The 21,963-nt window shown below is 47.6% G+C and overlaps 1 protein-coding gene across 6 annotated transcripts in view; it reads left to right on the top strand.

Annotated features, from left to right (window-relative positions):
- The window catches only part of pde1ca (phosphodiesterase 1C, calmodulin-dependent a), a 134,378-nt gene that overhangs the window by 66,717 nt on the left and 45,698 nt on the right, over nt 1–21,963 (top strand). Inside the window, exon 3 of one of the 6 annotated variants that reach the window (XM_064333676.1) lies at nt 372–401. The exons of the other annotated variants lie outside the window; for them this stretch is intronic. Within the exon in view, the coding sequence (XP_064189746.1) occupies nt 372–401 (30 nt within the window). The remainder of the gene's footprint in view (nt 1–371; nt 402–21,963) is intronic. 6 annotated transcript variants of the gene reach the window in all.

Raw genomic sequence — 21,963 nt, 5'->3', positions numbered from 1 at the left:
CAGCATGCAGCCGCAGTCACGCAGCACCCGCGCATGGCGTATGGCCTGCAGTGACACGCTCACGACTCACAGTGTCTGCTTGGGAGGGGGGGAGGGGGTGTTCACTGCTGTCCTCGACTTTCTCAAGGTGAAGTCTATGCCTCGGATTTGTCCTGGAATTCCCTTCAACCCTTTGGAGAGCATGTTTTCAGTAATGTTTTTTTTTCTTTCTCTAAATGCAAAAAAAGTCAGTGTTCTAGAACTCTGCTGCTTTCCATTACCAGTGGTGATTGTGACATCAGCATTAGAATGTTAAGTTAAGAACATTCTAATGATGTATTTGTGACCTTAGAGGGCTGAAAGGTGTTTTTTCTTCTTTTTTTTCTGGGTAGGAGAAACAGAAGTGAAAGTTGCGGTAGAAGGTAGGAAGGCGTCGAAACTCTGAACTGTTCGGTATTAATGCAACTCTGGAAGAGTTTATCTGAGTCCGGCGCGGCTCACGCGCGCTCTGTCGGAGATGATTAAACACAAAAGGTTTTTTTCGCTGACGCAGGTCGTCCCGCTGTGCCTCGTTCCGTACGAGCGCCTCCCGCCTTTTCTCCCAGAGTTCCGCCGGGCGTGCTCTCTCCAGACCTCGCCCCGGAGCTGAGGAGACCGCTTAAAGGCGGTTTATCGCGCGCTTAGCTCACCTCACCCGGGTTCCTGGGGTCTGAGTTAAATGAGCAGCGAGCAGCCCCTCGGGCCGAACGTGAGCGGCGCTGGGGGGGTCAGAGAGAGACGGCGGGACTCAGACGCTCCGTGGCTCTCTGCCTGCGCGAGATCCGTCTGCGTTTGCGATGAAGTCTTCCGTCGGCGGTACTCTTCGCGCGTGTCGGCGACGAAGACGGCGCCGTGACATCACGCCGCCGTGATGCGGCTCAGTGGGCATGCCTTCAGCGTGGCACACAACGGATGACGCGGTTGCCGTGGCGATGGAGAGCACCCTAGATTGCGGGCCAGATTGGTATGCCCCTCCCACCCCTTGCCGCATGCTTTGCATGACTAAGAGGAAAAACAGAAGGCCGTGCTTCACATGTTATTATCACAACCTTCTCACTCCTCTCCTCTTAACACACATATACACAATCACACAGATATACACACACTCATGCTAATAAATAGATACAGACTCACTCACACACACACACACTCGTGTGCAAACACACACCCACACACAATGCACACATACAGTAGGTACATTATACACACCATAACAATAATCTGTTTTCCACAGCAAGGCACAGTCTTGTTGTATTAGAAAAAGTTTAAAAAATAAATGAGTAAGTAAACATTTCCAGGCCGTTTTGGAGTTTCCATTACATTTGTTTTTGTTTGTTATTGTTGCTAGCTGTGAGTGCTCTTCACTAAGTGACGATACTAACTGTGGTCTTCGTAACGTAACTGGGCAGATGAGGTCAGAGGCTGGATGAACTGGAGAAAAAGTGTTCTTTTTTACATGCCATGTTACTGCCTCTCGAAATTCGTTCATTTATTTAAAAAAAGAGACGATTTAATTAACCTTTTTAGGGGGATGATTCGGTAATGGAGACAGGACAAATATAAGGGGAAGGAAAAAGATTCCTAATGAGTTTGACTGTAATAAATTATTATCAAAATGAAATTCTGCCATGCCCAAGCTACAACGTGAGCGGAAAAACCTGATTATTACATTACTGTGACAGCTTCATTTCTCCATAAATCCTAAAAATGATGTTTCTACTTCTTTTTTCTTGCTGTTCCACTGCGGTTCATACAGTCGATCAAATTGAACTACTTTGAGCACTTGCTCCGCGGCTGTGTTGTTATTTGTTTGGTCTTTATTTTTATATAGATTTTTAAAATCAAATTTCGAAAAGGTATCACACAAAACTCAGAAGGCACTTATTGAAATGAGGAAAAATATGTATACACTATTACATTGTTACTACTACATAATGAAATTGGGCAGTTTTTCCACCTCATTTTGTTTGCAATTCAGGCACAGCCATGTCAATATTATTCCTTTTTTCCCGCAAGTGTCTTTTCTGTGACAGTGCCTCCGTAAGAAAAGCTATACAAATAAACCTGAAAATGCAATTAATCCGGCTTCTGGTAATAACCTTCTTAGTATGTGCCTCACAATTTCACTTCTTGAAACTGCGTGCCTGCAGAGTAATCATCAGGAACACAAACAATTTCCGTCTCCTCACCCTCTCTCTCTCTCTCAAATTCGAATTCAAAATGCTTTATTGGCGTGACATATTTTTAGATACGTGTTGCCAAAGTGTACTAATCAATCAGAATAACAACAACGTCTCTGTTTCTCTACATATCTCTCACCATCTCTCTCTCCAACTCTCTCTTTCTTTCTCTCCTTGTCTCTCACACCTTCCCCCTCTCTTTCTCTCTCTCTCACTCATTCTCACGCACTCTGCCAGTCTGCTGTCCCATGGAAAATACCAGTTTACAAGGCTGTGAATTGCATTCAGTATCAGAAGCACGAATGTGTTGAAATTTCGGAGGAAGATGGATATAATCCAGAGAGGGGCTGCAATCACAGGGGACCGCAATCAAAAATGATTCCACTTCTCAGGGAAGAGTAGGTGTGTGTGTGTGTGTGTGTGTTTGAGAGTGTGTGTGTGTGCGTCTATGTGTGTATGTGTGTGTGCATCTGTGTGTGTGTGTGTGTGTGTGTGTGTGCGCGTGTGTGTGTGTGTGTGTGTGTGTGTGTGAGAGAGAGAGGGGGAGAGAGAGTGTGTGTGCGTGTGTGTGTGTGTGTGTGTGTGTGTGTTTGAGAGTGTGTGTGTGTGCATCTATGTGTGTATGTGTGTGTGTGCGTGTGTGTGTGTGTGTGTGTGTGTGTGTGCGCGCGTCTGTGTGTGTTGTGTGTGTGTGTGTGTGTGAGAGAGAGAGGGGGAGAGAGAGTGTGTGTGCGTGTGTGTGTGTGTGTGTGTGTATATGATTGAGTGTGTGTGTGCCTCCACACTGATCCCACGTCTTCATTAAACACACTGAGACGGCGGCTCTGTCACGTGGGAAACCACGGTAACAGCCTCAGGCTCTCAGGTACCGCCACCGCCAGGTCCAGATAACTGCTCTTTTATTGCCATAATCAGCTTTTCATCGATTTCTCTTCCCCGGCCCGGCATTTCTGTTCTAAAAACCTCCGGTAAATCAGCCGGGGACAAACTAAGAAGGGAGATAAATGTGGCTAATGCTTTTTAACTTCGCCGTAGACCCTCGCCGGTTCTGCCGATGACGATAGCCCAGGAGAGGAGGGGAGAAAAGAGGAGAGGAGAGGAGAGGGAAGGAGGGGAGAGGAGGAGAAGAGAGGAGGAGAGAGGGAGAGGAGGAGGGGAGGAGGAGGGGAGGGGAGAGAGAGGAGAGGAGAGGAGGAGGGAGGAGGAGGAGAGAGAGTGAGGTGAGGAGAGGAGAAGAGAGGAGAGAAGAGAAGAGGAGAGGAAAGGAGAGGCATTTCCCATGAAAGCATGGAGCTGGTGCAGGCGCACGCTGTGTTCTGTTTGTGTTTCGTAAAAAGTGTGAAAGGTCAGAAAAATGAGCGTAATGAGGTCAAAATAAACTTCAAAAGCAGGTCAGAGATTTTGAATGACGTTCCCCAAACCTCACCTCCCCCCCCCCCCCCCAACGTGAGATTCCTGTCATTCTGATGTCACTTGTCTAATCTGCCAATCAGTGTGTTCTCGCAGGCGAATGGGGTGTGTGCCCCCCCCCCATGCTGTGATTGACAGGTTTATTGAGCGGTGTCACACAGAGATGATTGCGTGGTGCTCAGGTAGCGACAGATGTCCCTGAGATCTGAAGCAGCTGCCGATGCCAGCACCCCCCCTCCCCCCATCACCCCACTCCCCCCACGCCCCCTCATCTCTCAGAAATGCGTCTTTGCCAAAAATAAACGGCGGGTGATGTCTGCTAGCGACCCTCAGGCAGGGTGGTGGGCGAGCGGGCGTGTCAGGGCATGTCCTGTTTCGAGTCTGTTGCGCCTGTGAGAAGAGGCACCGTGGTTACGCGTCCAGAGTCCAGTCCCGGCTTCCTGTTTAGCGGGCTGAAGGAGGAGTCTTACAGCTTCCTGTTTAGCGGACTAAAGGAAGACTACAGTTCCTGTTTAGCGAGCGAAGGAGAGTCTTTCAGCTTCCTGTTTAGCGGGCTGAAGGTGAGTCTTTCAGCTTCCTGTTTAGCGGGCTGAAGGAGGAGTCTTACAGCTTCCTGTTTAGCGGGCTGAAGGAGGAGTCTTTCAGCTTCCTGTTTAGCGGGCTGAAGGAGGAGTCTTACAGCTTCCTGTTTAGCGGGCTGAAGGAGGAGTCTTACAGCTTCCTGTTTAGCGGACTAAAGGAAGAGTCTTACAGCTTCCTGCTTAGCGGGCTAAAGGAAGAGTCTTACAGCTTCCTGTTTAGCGGGCTGAAGGAAGAGTCTTTCAGCTTCCTGTTTAGCGGGCTGAAGGAGGAGTCTTTCAGCTTCCTGTTTAGCGGGCTGAAGGAGGAGTCTTACAGCTTCCTGTTTAGCGGGCTGAAGAAGGAGTCTCGCTGCTGATTCGCTGCGGTGGGTGGTCAGGGTTTGAGCTTCTATGAAAAATCCCAGCATGCATTGCGGTCATCTGGGATCAGGATAGAGTATCCCAGCATGCACTTTGGTCCTCCCGGATCAGGGTGGAGTATCCCAGCAGACACTGTGGGCCTCCAGGACAAAGTGCACAAGTGCATCCAACAATAGTAGAAATGAGTACTGAAACACACGGGGCTGGTAACAGCTTGAAAATAAGCTCCTGTCAATCAATCACAATCAACCAATCCTGTCAGCATATTCAGTATTAGGGTGAGGTTTGAGCAATTCAACTCAGGCCAATGGCTCAACCTAAGTTAAATTTTCTTTTCACTTAAAGATATGTACTGCTTATGTGGCAGATATTAAATCTGTGCGCTATTTCTAAATTTCTAAATTTCTGCAAATGACCGCATGCCCCACCTGAACCTACAACCTTAGAGTCAGAAGCATACATGCTTCCCTAGCCACCGCGCTACATATAAGGCCCTGCCGCTGGAGCACCGGACCCCCGGGTTGTCCCCAGACGACCTGCACGTGATGCGCGGTTTATTCCGGCACAGCCGCCATGTCTGTCCCCGCGCGGCACGCGGCTCGTTGCCGTGGGTCCGTCTGTTTTCCAACGACGGCGGCGGGCGCGAGTTTGTCGGCGCGGCGCCGGGGGACTAGCGGCTGACGGAAGCCGAGGCTAACACGGTGTGGCGTTCCACGCTGGGAGAAACACTCAGACCGGCGCTCTGGGGGGCGGGGGGGGCTGCGGCTGCTCAGGTGCAGTGGGCCATAAGGACCGGAGGGGGCAACTAAAAAAACGGAGCTCTGTTTGACCTTGCTAGACAGATCTGCTCTTGCCCTTTTTAATGATGTTTTTTTTCATGTACCAATTCCATACCACTAAATTGGTGCAAAATAGAGGAGAGCCAGCGATTGTCTTACTCTCTGACTCAGTTAACACAGTACTACAGGAGACTTGTGGCGGTAAACAGAAGAGACTTGAGCAATCGGGTCAATGAGGGACTGGGCCACCAGTGGGCTGGGAATGTTCTGGAACCTCTGCAGCAGAGGTTTCTGTTGTTCGATGTTCTGGAACCTCTGTGGTAGAGGGTTCTGTTGTTCGATGTTCCGGAACCTCTGTGGTAGAGGGTTCTGTTGTTCGATGTTCTGGAATCTCTGCAGTAGAGGTTTCTGTTGTTCAATGTTCCGGAACCTCTGTGGTAGAGGACTCTGTTGTTCGCTTTGTTACAGGGCCCGGCGTGGGTGGGGTTTGGCCTGCCTCTAACCGCTCGATTGGCTGACAGTTTGATCTGGCAGCCCTTTCATTCGATTAAGCTGTGCTGGCCGGTTGGTAGGAACCCAGGGACGGACGGACAGCCTTTGTTTTCTCAGGCTCGGACTCCTATGGTTCACCCAATCAGTTTTTCAAGTGCACTTAAAAAAGAACAGAATAACACGCAATCTTTTTGTTTGTTTTTTATTTGTTTAAGCTTGATGCACGTTTGTCGTTTCTTTTAGCTGACTGCCTGTCCGGTTTGTTTTCACTGTTCAGGCAGAGGTCCTTCTCCCTTTCTTAAAGTTAAAATCTGTATTCCCTTCTTCCCTTCTTCCTTTCTTCCCTTCCCAAGAGCCCGGAAACCTTAAATGGAAATCGCACACAGTTAACTATATGTGCATATTCAGCTGCACATCGTATCAGTTTAAAATATTATGAATAGACTTTTAATTGAAATAGATTGTGTTCTTACTTCCGCACTTCAAGGTAATTAAATCTCTCTCTGATTAGCCGTCTTACTCTTGCTGGCCTTTAAAAGTGAGTGAAAAGTGGACATTAGCATATAACTTCATTTCACTGATGAAAAGCGCTATGCCGAAATGTTCAAATGTTCAGCCTCATTTGCTGTGAGAAAAGTAAGCGAATGCGTTTGCTGAATTATTTAACATAGGCAATGGACTGCGCCGTTACTTCAGCCTTCAGTTTAAAAACAGGGGAATATTTGACACGATCCAGTCACGTTCACAAAATACCCACCAATACAACACATTCACAAAATGGCCACCGTTTGGGTCAAGGTTGGGTTTGAGCGATTCTGCGTGCGACCGTCACGACTGAAATGATGCGATGTACAGTATGGGGCTATTTTCCTGAATAACACCCCCCACCCTCTTTATCTGTAACCTTGAGGCTCCACGCTAATTCTGTCTTCGAGGCTGCGGGGTTGTTTCAAGCGTAAACCCTGTTAACGCAGGTATCGGCTATGGGTCACTTTTTAAAGTAGATATAAACAGGCGGTCAAAAGATAGGATATCGGCAAAAAGTCGAAACTGGTCATCAAGACCCGCGGTGTGAACGTAGCCTAAAGAACTATGAAACGGAGAGGAATTTAACTGTACAGCCCAAACATAACCTGTCCCGGTCGTGAAGTAACATTGCTACGGCAACTTTTGTTTCTATAATCGTTGTTAACTTAGAAACACTATACACAGAGGCTTGTTTTTTTTTTGTTTTTTTTTTGTAAACAGCCAGAACAAAAACAGTGCTTAATTCACCTTGAGCTTGGCCTGGGGAGAGGAAGACCCCGGACTGAACTGCGCTCCTCCTTCATCACAGCTCGCTAATTGATGATTTGTCCTCGTTCGCGGACCGCGTACTCGATAATTAAACACATAATTGCGAAGGCTCAGGAGGACCGACCCGTCCTGATTGCACAGCCCATGACGTATTTCGCCCGCCCCCCGCCCCCCCCCCCCCCCCCCCCCCCCCCCTCCATCGAGTGCGTCAGAGAGTTCGTCACGCGGAGAATTACCTTCCGCCCCTGACGACCGTCGGCTGAAGGAGTCTCAACCTCGTAAAGTCTCACCTTTAACCCTTGCGCTGCTCTGCCCCCCCCCCCCCCCCCCCCCCATTTGTTTGCTTCGATGTGCGTTCGCGAAGCTCCGCAAAAAACCAAAATGCTGAAGGATGGCACGGAATGAAATGGTCGCAAAATAAAAAATCATTCTTAAAATACACAGTTATGTTAATTCCAAGCATCGCTTGCTACCTCAAACAGAGAGGTAATCTATATCTGAAAATTTAACACAAAATAAAACCCTATCAATGGTGAAAGTTATGGTTACATTTTCACCGGACGTAAATAAATAGCTAGGAAATAATAATGTAGCTAGTGAATAGTAATAATAGCAATAATAGTAAATTGCTTTCATTGCATTGCACTTCTCACACAATGGTTTTCATACAAGCGCTTCAAGCACTTAAAAAATAGGCCAAAATAGATAAAAGTACAAATGAAAAATGAAATCGACGTGGAAACAGAGAGGAAAGCAGAAGGAACAAGCTGTGCAGATGAGATATAGTGACATGTGTATGAGAGGTGACTTAGAGATTATTTGCTTTTGGGTTGTTGTAGTGTTGGGTAGTGTTACTGTTACTTCTCGGTCTTATGGGTTGGGGTGGAGGGAGGGGGGTGGGGGGGGGGGGTTGTGGGCATCTTGGCCGCACACAGGGCTGTGAATTTCTGGTGTCTGGTGGAGGGATAGGAGGCTGAGATTAAAGGAGCACTGTGATCATAGGACAGTTTCTGAGGGGGGGGTGGGGGGGGGGACCAGGGGCGTGATGGGGGTAGAGGGGGGGTCGAATGTGGGTGGTCTGGAGCGCGGTACGTTTCACCTTCTCACCGGTTCCCTGCAGGGAGAGGGGAAAATAAGATGGGTTTTAGTGTATCTTTGAGCACAAGAGCAGCATCGATCGAGGGGGTGTCTGTCTGTCGGGTGCCTTACAAAGGACGTGCCAGGACGGGGGTGGAGGGGCATTGTCGAGGGGGGGGGGGGTTTCAAAGCACATCCCATTCCATCTCATCACTGAGAGCTTCTTTCACAAGCCCAGGCTTCAGGATTAGCTGGGATCTGACATTTTCATTTCCAAAAAGAGCTCTGAAGCACAACTGACGAAACACAACTGACGAAAAAACACCTCGACTCATTTATTTCTTCCGTACGTGTGAAAACGAATATGGACATAACACAAAAGTCTATACAATAGCATGGGAGGCATAACTCGAAGCCACACCACAGACATTACTATCTAACCAGATGGATGACTGCTGCATTGCTTCCGTCTTGTTTTTATTATGACTGGGGCTGTGGTCCGTAAAAAAATAAGTGTCTAGATACTGGAATGTGCATTGAGATTACTATTGCACCTTTCAGAAGATGCATCAAAGTGGAATGTTACAAGTGACAATGGAACAGAACTTTCAGTGTTTAAGAACACGGAGTCTGCCATCCGGTTACTCTGTGGTAATATCTGTGGCTGTACAATTTCCTGATAGAACCCTGTAATTCAGAAGTTCTCTCGGAGTGTTTCGCTCCCGGTGTTCTGACGAAATGACCAACATGTTTGAAGTGGTAGGCGTCTCAAAAAGGTTGGACTGGTCCAATGAAACAGCACTCACCATCAGATTGTGCTACCAAAGTGAACTGTCCAAGGATATTTGTGATCATCCTAATATAAAAATGACCAAAGGATAACAGTAGTTTGCTACATATGTGGAAATGAACACAGAGGTCCAGCGTTAGCTTACGCGTCACGGTAACAGCGACAGGGTAAACAGAGGCTCAGCTCCCAGTCACCTTTCTCACTGCCTTTTTTTTTTCCTGAAGTGTTTATCTTCAATCCGGTATCCACCATCTACATCTGGATTTCCATTATGGATGTGACTGTGACTGCCACCCAGCAGACCAGATTATTCATTTCCATAAACGTACGTTTCATATGTGCATATATATGCAGTATATATGATTTATGATTGCGTGTATGTGTGTGTGTGTGTGTGGCGGGGAGGCAGGAAGCACAGGACATCTCAAGGTGCACTGTGTAATATGACGAGTGTGAGGATGGTTTCCTGTTCTTCCAGAGATGCATGAAGCATGCGTTTTTTGTTATTTTTTAAACGATGGGCATCGTTCGAGGTACGAGGTTTGAGCGGGGGGTGGGGGGCTTGTTTGAAGCAGACGGGGTGGGTGGGGGATCTAGCACTCAGAAATATAACAGATATGGCAGTGTATATATAACAGCGTCCAGCCTTGAGATAAGACTGGAGAACAGCCAGCACACTTCTTCCTCATTCTTCTGGTCGTCAGTTTTATTTTTCTTGAAAGCCGCAGTCGAGGGGGGGCGAAAAAAAAGCTTTAGATTAAAACTGAAAGCGCGGCGCAAGAAATCGCTCTTTGCGGCCAAGAGCTCGTTCTGGGACGTGTTTGGGGGAGAGCCTGTGGGGTTTTTTTTAATACATTTTTTTATTTTTTTTTATTTGACGTCAAAAGGGGCTGCTGGCCATCTCTCTCAGCTTCACACCGTTTCCTTCTGGGCTTCATAAACGCACATCAGTCTGTCAGTGTGAAAGATTTGTTTTTTTGGCGGGGTGGGGGGGGGGGGGGGGGTTGGGCAGGCTTTACGGACAGGACACCCCGCTCTCTGCCGTCAGGGCAGAAACGTTGATCAGTTTACTCGCAGCATGGCTGGCCATGTGACCCCCTGGGGCAGATTTTATCCACTGCACAGGTCTGTCCGACTAGCTGAAAAATCCGCACGCAGTGGGCTGTGTCTCATCACTTTAATATTAGCATGAAATTTCCATCCTCATTTTCATCTTGTGCCTTACATTGGCTTTTGCAGGGGTGGGGCGGGGTTGGGTGTGGCTCAAAGGGCCTGGACTAAAAACTTTGCTTTGGTGTACAGTTTTAAGGGGGCCCACAGAGACTCCATATGCACTGGTCCCCGAATTTTCCTGCTACACCCCTGCCCAGAGTCTGACAACGCTGCCTCACTCGTTTATAGCCTCCTTTTTCATTTTTTTATTTTTTATTTGTTCCTGCTGCTGAGTCAGGTTCCTGTCCTGACAATGAAATATTATCCTTTACTGAAATGGTATGTATTTGCGGTATATGGCAAAACTGTGTGCCTAAATACAATGATGAATATATTTAATCACCCAGCAATCACACTACATTGCAGGAAAGTGGGTATAATTAGCGTATATGTCCATATATTTTGAAGTGTTGCAATATATTTTATTTCTATATATTTCAAATTATTGCTATAAACAGCACTGGGAGGAGGTATAAGTTATTGTTATTAACAGGATTGGGGTGGAGGTTTAAATTATTGCTATAAACAGGATTGGGGCGGAGTTTAAGTTATGGCTTAAGCAGAATGAGAGTTAAATTATTGCTGTGAATGGGATTGGGGAAATATATATTTGTGTTGATATACGGCAGAGGCTTGGGGACAGCCGGGGTGATTTGTAAGGTGACAGGACACAGGGAGCTTGGTTGTGTTTCGTCTTTTTTATTTCCTCCTTGGGAACCCCGTTTCCTTTACCTGCAGGTACGGCACCATGATCCCCAAATGTTACTGTGCACCCGTAAAAGGCAGGGAAGAACAACCTGAATTTGGCTCACACCAAATTTCCGCCCGTCCGTTTTCTAGGCTGGACCCTATCCCAGCATGCAGTGGGCTAGAGGCAGGAATATACCCCGGACAGGTTGCCAATTAGTCACAGGGCAAACACACAGTTCACTCACACGCTCATACCGAGGGGCAAATTACAGTCTCCAGTTAGCCTAATTTTCATGTCTTTTGGACTGTGGGAGGAAACCAGAGTGCCCAACAGTCACTGGAGTACCCAGCAACCCTAAAGTGCGACAGGCCCCCCGTTGTGGAATAGGGTTCACTGGTTCAGCTCATTTACCCGACATTTCAGTTAAATGTGCTACGTTTACAGGACCCCAAGATTTACTTCTGAAGATGGGGGTGTTTGCTGCACTTGACTGTAGATACGTCCACTTTAAATAACCTACTATGTGGCATGGATTGGCCAAAATAATATTAATGAGTAACGCGGTCCAAAACATCCACTTATCCACTGCTTATTCAGAATCCTAATACGTAATGCAACCCAAGACATCCAATTAAACTGCATACTCAGAATCCCGATTAGTAATGCAACCCAAGGCATCCAATTAAACTGCACGTTCAGAATCCTGATGAATAATGAAACCCAAGACATCCAATTAAACTGCATGTTCAGAATCCTGATGCGTAATGCAACCAAAAACATCCAATTAAACTGCATATTCACATGAGCCCGTGTTGGTTTACTCCTCCCTTCACAGAGAGACGCGGCGTCATTCAAAAGCACCTCAGTGCTTTTCAAATTAACTGCCGAATTAATGAATTGAATAATCACTCTGAACCGAGAAATTATCTGTCTCAGCTCATTGTAATGAAGGGAAACGTCACAGCGATCCGGTATAAACAGCGGAATTTGTGCGAGCTGTCGTGTGCAATCAGTAGCTATGCTTCCATTATCCTAATTAAATGGAGGTTATTCCAAATTGCGTGAAACCTGCCTAATGGAAACTAGCATTGCAGGTAATGAGAAGAGATAAGCCGCGGTGAGAATATAAAATCCTTGCTTTTCTACTACTGGGAGAAGAACGGCAGACTTTGGCTGCGTTCCCCTGATCAACAATTATCCCAAAATTCAAATATTCTCAGGTGTGAATGACTGTATAATTTTGCCTGCATTAGGCTGCATCATAACCGCGTTCGTTAAATTAATTTTGATCCAGCGGAAATGAATTGGGTTCTGGCAGCAGGACGCAGGATTTTTGCATTAATTTTCATCCTAAAAATATTGATTTTGGTGCGGAGGCACGCTCTCTGGTGAGACTAAAGCCTGCAGTCACTCAACATTGGTCCATAAGTATGACTGACAAATAAACATGGGTGTCACAAAGTGTTGATTGAATCCAGGCCAAAACCACGATAAATGTTATTATTATTTATTTTATATTAATATTATTTATTTTTATATTTGGGGTGGGGGGGTATGGGCGGAGCTGATAAATTGGGTGAAGATATGGGTGGTGCCAGTGGGGACCCGGTTTGAGTGACACCAAATGAGGTGCGTGTTGAGGGCGGGCTACCTAATGAGGATTGAGGGTACAGCGTGATGATGAGGGTGGGGCTATTAACAAGAATGATGGTGTGGAGGCTGTTTACGGCCATGATGATGAGGGTGGGGCTATTAACGAGGGTGATGATGCAGAGGTTCTAAATAACCGTGACGATGTGGGTGTGGCTATTAAAGAGGGTGATGATGTGGAGGCCGTTAACGGGCGTGACGGTGAGGGCAGGGCGATTAACGAGGGTGATAATGAAGGGAAGGCCGTTAATGATGGTGATAATGAGCCTGGATTTGGGATTTGATTCAGCTTTGGCTGTTGGTATCTGCTCTGTGGATCCATCCTGACCTACAGCCTGCTGGCTCTAATCCCTGGATGACCCAGAAAAACAAACTGGAACCCCTACAGTATAAACACACCGCTGGTGTTAAAACACAGTGCCCGCAATCCACTTATTTCTTCCCCAGCAGATATCTACACACTCCACCCTAGAACACACACACACACACGCACAAAAAGATATACACTCATACACACATGCACACAGAGACACACAGACACATGCACACACACGCACGCATACACACACACGCGCACACACACACACACACACACACATGCACAGTGTAGATGTAAGAGCAGGTACTGTAGCTATTAACTGACTGAAGGTTGATTTAGGAGTCCCATCCCTTTGAGTTAACTCACATGGACTCAGTGAGTCAATGATCATAGTTAGCATGCTCATTGCCTCACTGGCAGTGTCCGAAACTGTGTCTACTACCATGTCTTCAAAGTATGTACTATGTCTACATATTGCCTACTGTTTAGTACGTATTTTTAAGTGTGCGATGAGCAGTATGCGAAAAATATCCTTCATGCTATTTTCCGCCCGTGTGGCCACACTCACGTGTCCTTGCTGTTGAAGGAATCTCCCGGGAACCTGCGCCTCATTTGTAAAGCAAAGCTACACGTCATGTTCATGCAAAGAGGCATCGCCTCTTCCGCTTCAATTTATGGTATCTCCCACAAAGCATGGTTTACTTCCTGAGAAGTGTCTTCCCAAGTACGCTCAGCGAAACCACAAAATATGAGGATCTTGAGCGCACTAAATTCTGCCTGCTTTACAACTTTCTCATTCAATGTACTCAACTCATACTGTATACTCAATAGTAGGCAAGCGTGCTGATTCAAATAAGGCTGATTCAGATAAGACCAGCGAACCCGTACAGTCACCTGGGATGATTTATCCAAAGGTCCCTAACATCTCCAGGGAAAGATTGTTCTCTACTGCAGCAAAGATACTCAACCTGAGTGCTGCAGGGGAAATCTACAGGAGTCTGCTGGTCTCAGTGCTCCTCAGAACTTCATTCATTAAGTAAAGCAGTTGATTGCACAGCTAACTCACCGGCTAGCTCTGTTTCTTGAATTCAACAAAGACAGCTCTCCATTACGATCAATACTCGTTATTTGATTTGTGTTCAGGTCGATTCGCCTTCTGCTCCAAGGTTGTTTTCATTTCTTGAAACAATCATCTGTCACTCTTTTTTGGGTCAGAGTGCTCATTTCTGAAATAACAGCAGGGTCCACATTACAACTCGAGGCTGCGATTTTGATGCTTGTCTCAAATGGTGTTTTTTTCTTTATTATTATTGTAATTTTTTTTTGTTGTTGTTGCTGTTGGATGAAATTTATTAATGGTTTGTGAAAAGAGCTCTTGGGCAGATGGAAATCAGGAGAAATGGTGCTGTTTTAAATAAAACAGGACCGGCCACCCTGAGGCCAGGAAGATGGGGTGTCAGATGCTGTTGAGGGTAAACGTGGGGGGGGACGGAGGGGGGCACAGTTGGGGGTGGGGGAGGGTGGCCTACTGGGGCCTGTAACTGAATCAGGCCCTGTGTGATCCAAGATCTTTCAGACTTTAATACCGCCATTAATATTCATTGTTTAGGATTTAAGAGACGATCACCAAAGAAGGGACACAGAAGGGTGGTGGGGTTGGTGGGGGGGTTCTTTTGAGTGACGTCAATGTGCCTCCCCCCTCCCCAAGAAACCTCACTAAATATTTTAACTGACTGAGCTTTCTCTCTCTCTCTCTCTCTCTCTCTCTCTCTCTCTCTCTCTCTCTCTCTCTCTCTCTCTCTCTCTCTCTCTCTCACACACACACACACACACACACACGTCCTCACAGTGTGACGCCATTGAGGGAACACACTGAAATTTTAGGCAGATCTGTCCCTGCTGTCACTGACTTTGCGCACAAGTCCCGGTTCCAGCGTCCAGATCTATTCGTCTTGATTTGAATGTTGTTTACCATGTGCTGGAAGCTGAACGACTCCACCATAAAACATCCGTTATATCCTTTCTACTTCCTGCTCGGGGCGCTTGGAGAAGCGTTGCTGTCAGTGCAGCTCGGCGGTTTTTATTTAGTTTTAAGTCGTTCTGTGTCTTCGTGGGAGGGACTTCAATAAGCCATTTCGGACGCTGCAGAGTCACATGTTTCATTAAGCAGGCATTTTGGGGCGAAGGCCGTCACAACTCACCCAGGTTAATGGGTTAGCGGCTTAGTGGGTTAGCTAAGATGAGTGAGTTAGCTGGTTAGCGGCATTGACACGTCAGTGGCTTTGTGGGCTGGCTAGTTAGCCGATAAGCCAGTTTTTGTTAGCTAGGTAGCAGACTGGTAGGTTAGCGGGCTGGCAGGTTAGCAGGCCGAAGGGCTAGTGTCTTAGTGGGTAGGCTAAGGTGAGTGGGTTAACTGGTTAGCTGGCTACTTGGTTAGCACGTTAATACCTCTTGTGTGTTGAACATAGTTTCAGTTACAGCGATGGGCAGAAGACTGGTTTAAATAATGCTACAGGGGATGTGTGGTGATACTGTCCCCAGTGTTTGTGCAGTATTATAGCTATATGTTATAGGCAGTGGGCTGAATGGGCGATCAGTAGGGGGGAACATCATGAATCCATCTTATCTTTCCTGAAGGTATGATGTCAAGGAACAGCTTTGTACAGACATGACAGTACATCCCCACATCCTATACTTACACAAGCACACACACACACACACATGCATAGACACACACACACACACGCAGCTCTTCGTCTTTCTCTCACACACAGAGCTCCCATCTCTCCCTCGCTCTCTCCCTCTCTCTCCCCCCTCCCTCCCTCTCTCTGTGTCACACACACACACACACACACAGAGCACTGTGGTAGTAAGAGACTAATGTAATCTGACTCTATCATACTTCAGCCATTGCTGTCCCATTAGGAAATGAGAAAACGACCACCATCTACCCCCACCCCCACCCCATGTCCATGTCCCCCCCCCCACCAGTCATGCTGTCTCCTTGCCCACAAACCCCCCCGTACCACCACCATCCCACCCCCTCTTCACCCTTAATCCACACTGACGGCCTGTAATTGGTGCATCGTTATGTCTATTAAACTTTTCACCCGGAGTTATCATCAGTGCTGCTACTGGTCCTGCTGCTGTCCAAACTCACCCCCACCCCCCCCAATCCATCTCCGTGGTTACGGCAAGGCCAGATTCTGACTCCTGGTCCTGAGGCAAGATTCTCCTCCTACCAGAGGCCCCCGCCCCCCATAAAAAGGAATAGCAACATTTAATTTTTCAGGTTGAGTTCACACGGTTAAATAAATTGGCAGTGTGTGGAGTAGCTTGCCATGTCATACAGAACCCTCCATAAAAGATCTCAGCCGTAGAGTGAAATTTGTTCTTTTTGCTGTATACTTAAAGCATTTGGATTTGAGATCAAAGTGTGTATATGAGACAAAAGTACGGACAATCTCCTTTTTTCATGGTATCTACATGCGTGTTTGTTTCACCATTTAGAGAAACGGTTGTTTTTGTGTTGGGTCCCCCTTTTTTCAGCTCAAATTCCTCTTTTGATCTCAAATCCAAGTGCCTTGAGTTTATATCGAAAAATAAATCTCACTCTGCCACTACCACACGTTTGGAGTGCACTGTATAGTGCAGGAAAGACATCGGTTGTCTACGACTTCTCATTGCAGTGTTCGGACCAATCACGTGCAAGGAAGTGCGTCGTGCACAAAGCTCCTTTTTTTTCCTCCTCATCTACATTCTCTACCGCCAGGTGCTTTTTTTTTCCCTGCGGGACTGTTGTGTTTACAAGCGAGTTAAAATTATGCCCCATTAGCTACCTGTTTATAATTCCGTGCGTGTTTCCTTCCATACTGCGCAAACCAGAAAGAGGAAAAAAAAAAGTACACTTCTTGACAGGATTATTATTATTGCCAATTTTTTTTATATATATATTTTTTTTAATTTCAAGAAATGCTTTCAAAAAACTACACTTTCCAGGGGCGAGGTGTTTTTTCTCCTGCATAGTGTCACAACTGATTCAGCCTTATAAATCAACAGCCAGACCAAACAAGACGAGCCCAGTAAAACAAAAAAGAAACCAGTTGCTTTATTAATCCTTTAAGGCCTAGGATCACAAATGTGTGATTAGAATGTTCTTAACTAAACATTCTAATGCTGATGTAACAATCACTGCTGGTAACTGAAAACAACCGAGTTCTAGAACACTGACTTAGAATTTTTAGGAAACATTCCAAAAAACCTACTCTTCAAAGGGTTAAGGGCCGTCATTACAAGTGCTGTTCGCTTGGCGCAGAATCCTGTCACCTGTTCCTTCCACCTGCTCCCCTGATCTACTTGGGCGTGGCCCGGTCCTCTGACATGGCAGAGGACGGCGAGGTTGCGCCGCTGAGCCTCCGCTGGAGAGGCCGGGGCCCGGACCGAGCCGTTAATCCTGCCGCGAGAACCGATAGGCCTACCACGGCTCGCCGCCCGCCGAGCTGCACGCGCGTGAAACTCAAACCGCCGCCTCCGAGCGCCTGCCATCGACAGCAGACACGCGCAAGACTCGCTCGCCTCTGCCTTTCCCGCTCGGAGCGGAGGGGAGCTGATGAATGAGAGAGAGAGAGAGAGAGAGAGAGAGAGAGAGAGAGAGAGAGAGAGAGAGAGGCAGAGGCAGAGAGAGAGAGAGAGAGAGAGAGAGGGAGAGGAGAGAGAGAGAGAGGTAGGAGAGAGAGAGAGGAGAGGAGAGAGAGAGGGAGAGAGAAGAGCAAGACAGGAGAGAGGAGCAGGGGGAGCAGAGGAGGGAGCAGAGGAGAGAGGAGGAGAGGAGAGAGAGAGAGAGAAAGGGAGATAGGCAGAGAGAGGAAGAGAGAAAGAGAGGTTTGGTTTGGGGGAAGGATATTGTGTCTGGGGTGATTATAGCCTTTCCTCCAAATAAGTGGGAGGACACGGTGACAGGATCACAGTGCACCCGCAACCGTTTGGCACGGACAGACAGGGGCTTTAAAAATGCAGAGGGGTCAGTTTGGATCAGCCTGTCACCCGCCCTCACCCCCTCGCCCCCGTCCCCATCCCCCCCGTCCCCCCCCCCCACCCCCCCAGGGCCTCTGTGAGTGACATTCACCCTTTCCCCCGTCCATGTGAGGCCTTCTCTTTGATTGGTGTAAATGTCAGAGGAGAGTGTATTATTAATATTGCAGCGCGTCGCGTTCATTTACCAGATGCTTTTACCCGGAGTGACTTACAGCGTTTTGGAGAAGAGGAGTCATGTGTGCGACAGAGCCTGGCCCCTGTCTGACAACACAGCCACGCCAGAGAGTGTGTGTCTGTCATCAATAAAGCATCACACGCCGGCTAGCTTATTCTGCTGTAGAACCCAAATATAAATCAGGTTTATATACCTAACAACCACGTAAAACCGTAAAAGCGTGCCAGAGTAATTACGTTAACAAAAAATTATAGATCTACTGTGTATATTATATACTGGGTCTAGCTAAATTTAGCAATATTTGTACAGATGGCTGAAAGTAAAAAAAAACCTATTATTTTCAGCAGTATTTGGAAACATAAATTCTTTGTTCACATTCTGGCTTGCAAACGGATGTCCCTTTGAAAATTCCCATGGATCTGCCTGAACCCTTGGTTTTAACCTCAAGTATTCCTGACTCATATTTGACCCATATCCGACAAATACCAGTATATTTTTCTGTTCTTTTCTTTTCCTTTTTCTGACATGACGCACACCAAGCCCTTCTCATAGTCCCTTCATCCACCCCATGGAATCTTTCTGGGTCTTTGTGGAAGACCATAAGCGGCATAAGTGCCTTCGCCTGACCGATATGAGCATCGCGACTGTTGTCACGGTGAAAAGAGGGGGGGGGGGATTAGTGTATGTAAGGGTTTGAGTACAAGCTCAGTCTGGGTCTCCCCGCTTTCTGTTATCACCCGAGAGCAGGATCGCTCAGGTGTGGGGACGCACCTGAACGACGGCGAAGCGAGAGGAAGATTGTTCCTCAACTAGCGTTTCCTCTCTTCCTCTCTGCCCTCTTTTTTCCTTTTATTTTGTGCCGTGACCTTCACAAAGTGGGTGTGTGGGTGGGTGGTTGGGATGGGGCTAGGGGTCAGAAAAAAAGCAAGGCCTTCTCTCTGTTCATATAAATGTTCTCAGAATTTTTTTTTTTTTTGGGGGGTGGGGGTGTGGTTGGGGGAGAGGGAGGGGGGGTTGAGGGGGTGCAGAAGGGAAGGCGCTAATCTCACTCTGAGTTCCGCTCTCGTCAAAGCCTCATCCAATTAGCACATCAAATTTTCAATTCACAGAGGCACCAGAGAGGATTTTCCTTGTTAAAAATTATCAGACGAATGTTTTATTAAATATTTTTTTTTTTTTGTAATCCAGAGCGACTTACACTGATTACATTCTTTCACATACAATCTGTTTATACGGCTGGGCGCTTCACTGAAGAAGCTCAGGTTAAGCACCTCTCCGCAGGGAAGGGCAGCCATGCCACAGCTGGGAATCAAACCCGCAAGCTCTGAGGTACAGGCCCAGTTCCCTGGCCGTTGTACTATGCCACTGCCCCATGTCACCCTCCCCCCCTCCCCTCCCCAAACTGAGTGTGTTATAGACAGAAGACACACTGTCCCATTGGAGAGTTTAAGAGAACACACAGTACCTGGGCCAGCTCCCAAACATCTACCCCCCACCCCCCTCAGTGTTTCCATGACATCACACCATTGTGGGACCCACTGGCCGAGTGTAGGGAGGAATGCTGGGAGATGGATACGCAGCGCGGCGCTAACGTTTTTAACCTTGCGCTATGTTAAACCTTGACATTTCGCGTTATGCCTGAGCTCATCGCCGCCCCCCCACCCCGCCTACCCCCCCCCCCCCCCCCCAGCCCCCTCTCAGCCCCACCCCACCCCCAGCCCCCTCTCAGCCCCACCCCTACCCCCCAGCCCAGGGGGGTGACGTAGCAGTCTGTGCAGGCTGGGAATTGTGTTGGCGGCTCTGGTTACCGTGACGCCATTCCACAGGCGGCGTGCCGCGTTTTTTTCATCCCCCTCCAAGGTCAGGCCCCCGAGGACAGCCCCCCCCCCCCACTGCATTACTGACAGGACACGTCCTCTCCCCCTCTGCATCACAGACAGGACAGCCCCCCCTCTGCATCACAGACGATCCACACAACACCCCCCCCCCCACCCCCCACTGCATTACTGACAGGACACGACCTCTCCCCTCTGCATAACAGACAGGACAGCCCCCCTCTGCATCACAGACAGGACAGCCCCCCTCTGCATCACAGACAGGACAGCCCCCCTCTGCATCACAGACAGGACAGCCCCCCTCTGCATCACAGACGAGCCACACAACCGCCCCCCCCCCACCCCCGCGCAGCACAGAGGCTGGACAGGAGTGAGACTGCTGTGGGTGTGTCTCCTGCTTCACTGTGCAATGAGTGCGACAATCCTGATGTCTTTGGGGTACTGAGGGGTTTATTAGGGAAATGAGGTTCTCCTAGATGTCTGCTTAACGTCACCCCGGCTCTATCATTGTTTACTGCTCTGTTCCCTCCTTCATTCTCTCTCTCTCTCTCTGTCACTCTCACTCTTTCTCTCGCTGTCTTGTTCTCTCTCTCTTTCTCTCTCGCTTTCTCGCTCACTCTCTCTCTCTCTCTCTGTCTGTCTCTCTCTCTCTCTCTCTCTCTCGCTCAAGCTTGAGGTCTTGCATGTCGTTAATGGGGCCCTGACGATGACATTAACAAGTTCATTAAGTCTGTAAATACGAGCTAATGCAAAAGAATGGCATCTTCACCCTCGCCCTCCTTTCGACCCCCCTTCTCTTCTCTTCTCTTCTCTTTCTCCTCCTCCACCCTTTCTGTCTGGTTTCTGTTGGACGGGCATTCTTGCCCCCCCCCCCCCCTTGTCTTATTTGATTTCTTTATTCGCCCATCCATCATCCTTTTTATCTGGCTAATTGAGTGGTTAAGTGAATCACAAGGAACATGGCGGCCGTCCTGTTGTTGTAGGATGGAGAATAATGGCTCTAACCACGAGCCTGCTGGGAAAAACAGGGGCCGTGCTGGACTTTGCACGCACGCCATTGCTAATTCACTTCATTTTTCATTTTTTGAATGAAAATCACTCGTGCAATGTGTGTCAGCATGTACATAAATGTATTGTTGTGTTGTGCGTAAACCTTGTAAGGGTGACAATAAAAAATGGAATTCCTGGAGCAGCAAAAGCCAGAAACTCTTTTTTTTCTTCTTTTTTTTAACCAATTCACATTACGGCTTTGTCATTCGGGGATTTGAATAAACTTTATTAGTTGCGCAGTTACAGAACTCGGACAGTACACAGAGCTGGATGAGAACTTCCAATGTGTGTTAAAACCCAGAATGACCAAAAAATGGAGAGGTTCATGCATAGTGCTGAAAATACACTTGCTCACACGCACGAACGCACACGCACACACACACGCACACACAAACAAATGCAATGCACTCAGCAAAAATGTTCTGTGTAAAATCTTCATCTTCCGTGTCCTGTGCATGATCCCTCTAGGTCTCTTGTAAAGTCTGTTACAGCTGTAGAAAATGAGATATTCCCGTACGCGTGCACACACACATATATAAGACCCAGCTAGCGCAAAACCTTCTCGCAATGTTGCTGCCGTGTAGCAGCGAGGTTAACAACACTGACAAAACATGACAGCGACATTGCGAGATCATTTTGTGTCAGCTGGGGAGATAAGTCCTCGGTCTAAGCCTCTTTGAAAAGATTTGCTTTTGAATATGAGATGTAGCGGAAAATCCAGCTGAAAGAGATTAAAGTGTAATCAATAGAGGGCGTAGAATGTGGAACGCTGCGTATTAACTATTCCAGAAACCCAGTGGCTTCTCTTCTTCTTCGCTCGACCAACGACTGTCCAGTGTTCCACCAGGTTGATGGCATTCACACGTGAGGGCACCGGGAGGCTAGGTGTTGTTTGTAGGTACAAGCCCAGCAACATATCGTACGATCATGTTGACTCTGACATGTTTGTGATCTCCAAGTTGTTGGATTAAAATTGCTGAAAAACTTGCATATGAACACCCGTGGACAGAGACT

The sequence above is a fragment of the Anguilla rostrata genome, chromosome 4 (assembly GCF_018555375.3).
Source record: "Anguilla rostrata isolate EN2019 chromosome 4, ASM1855537v3, whole genome shotgun sequence".
Classification (NCBI taxonomy): domain Eukaryota; kingdom Metazoa; phylum Chordata; class Actinopteri; order Anguilliformes; family Anguillidae; genus Anguilla; species Anguilla rostrata.
Note: the sequence above shows the minus strand (reverse complement) of the source record. Positions and strands in the feature narration are given on the sequence as shown.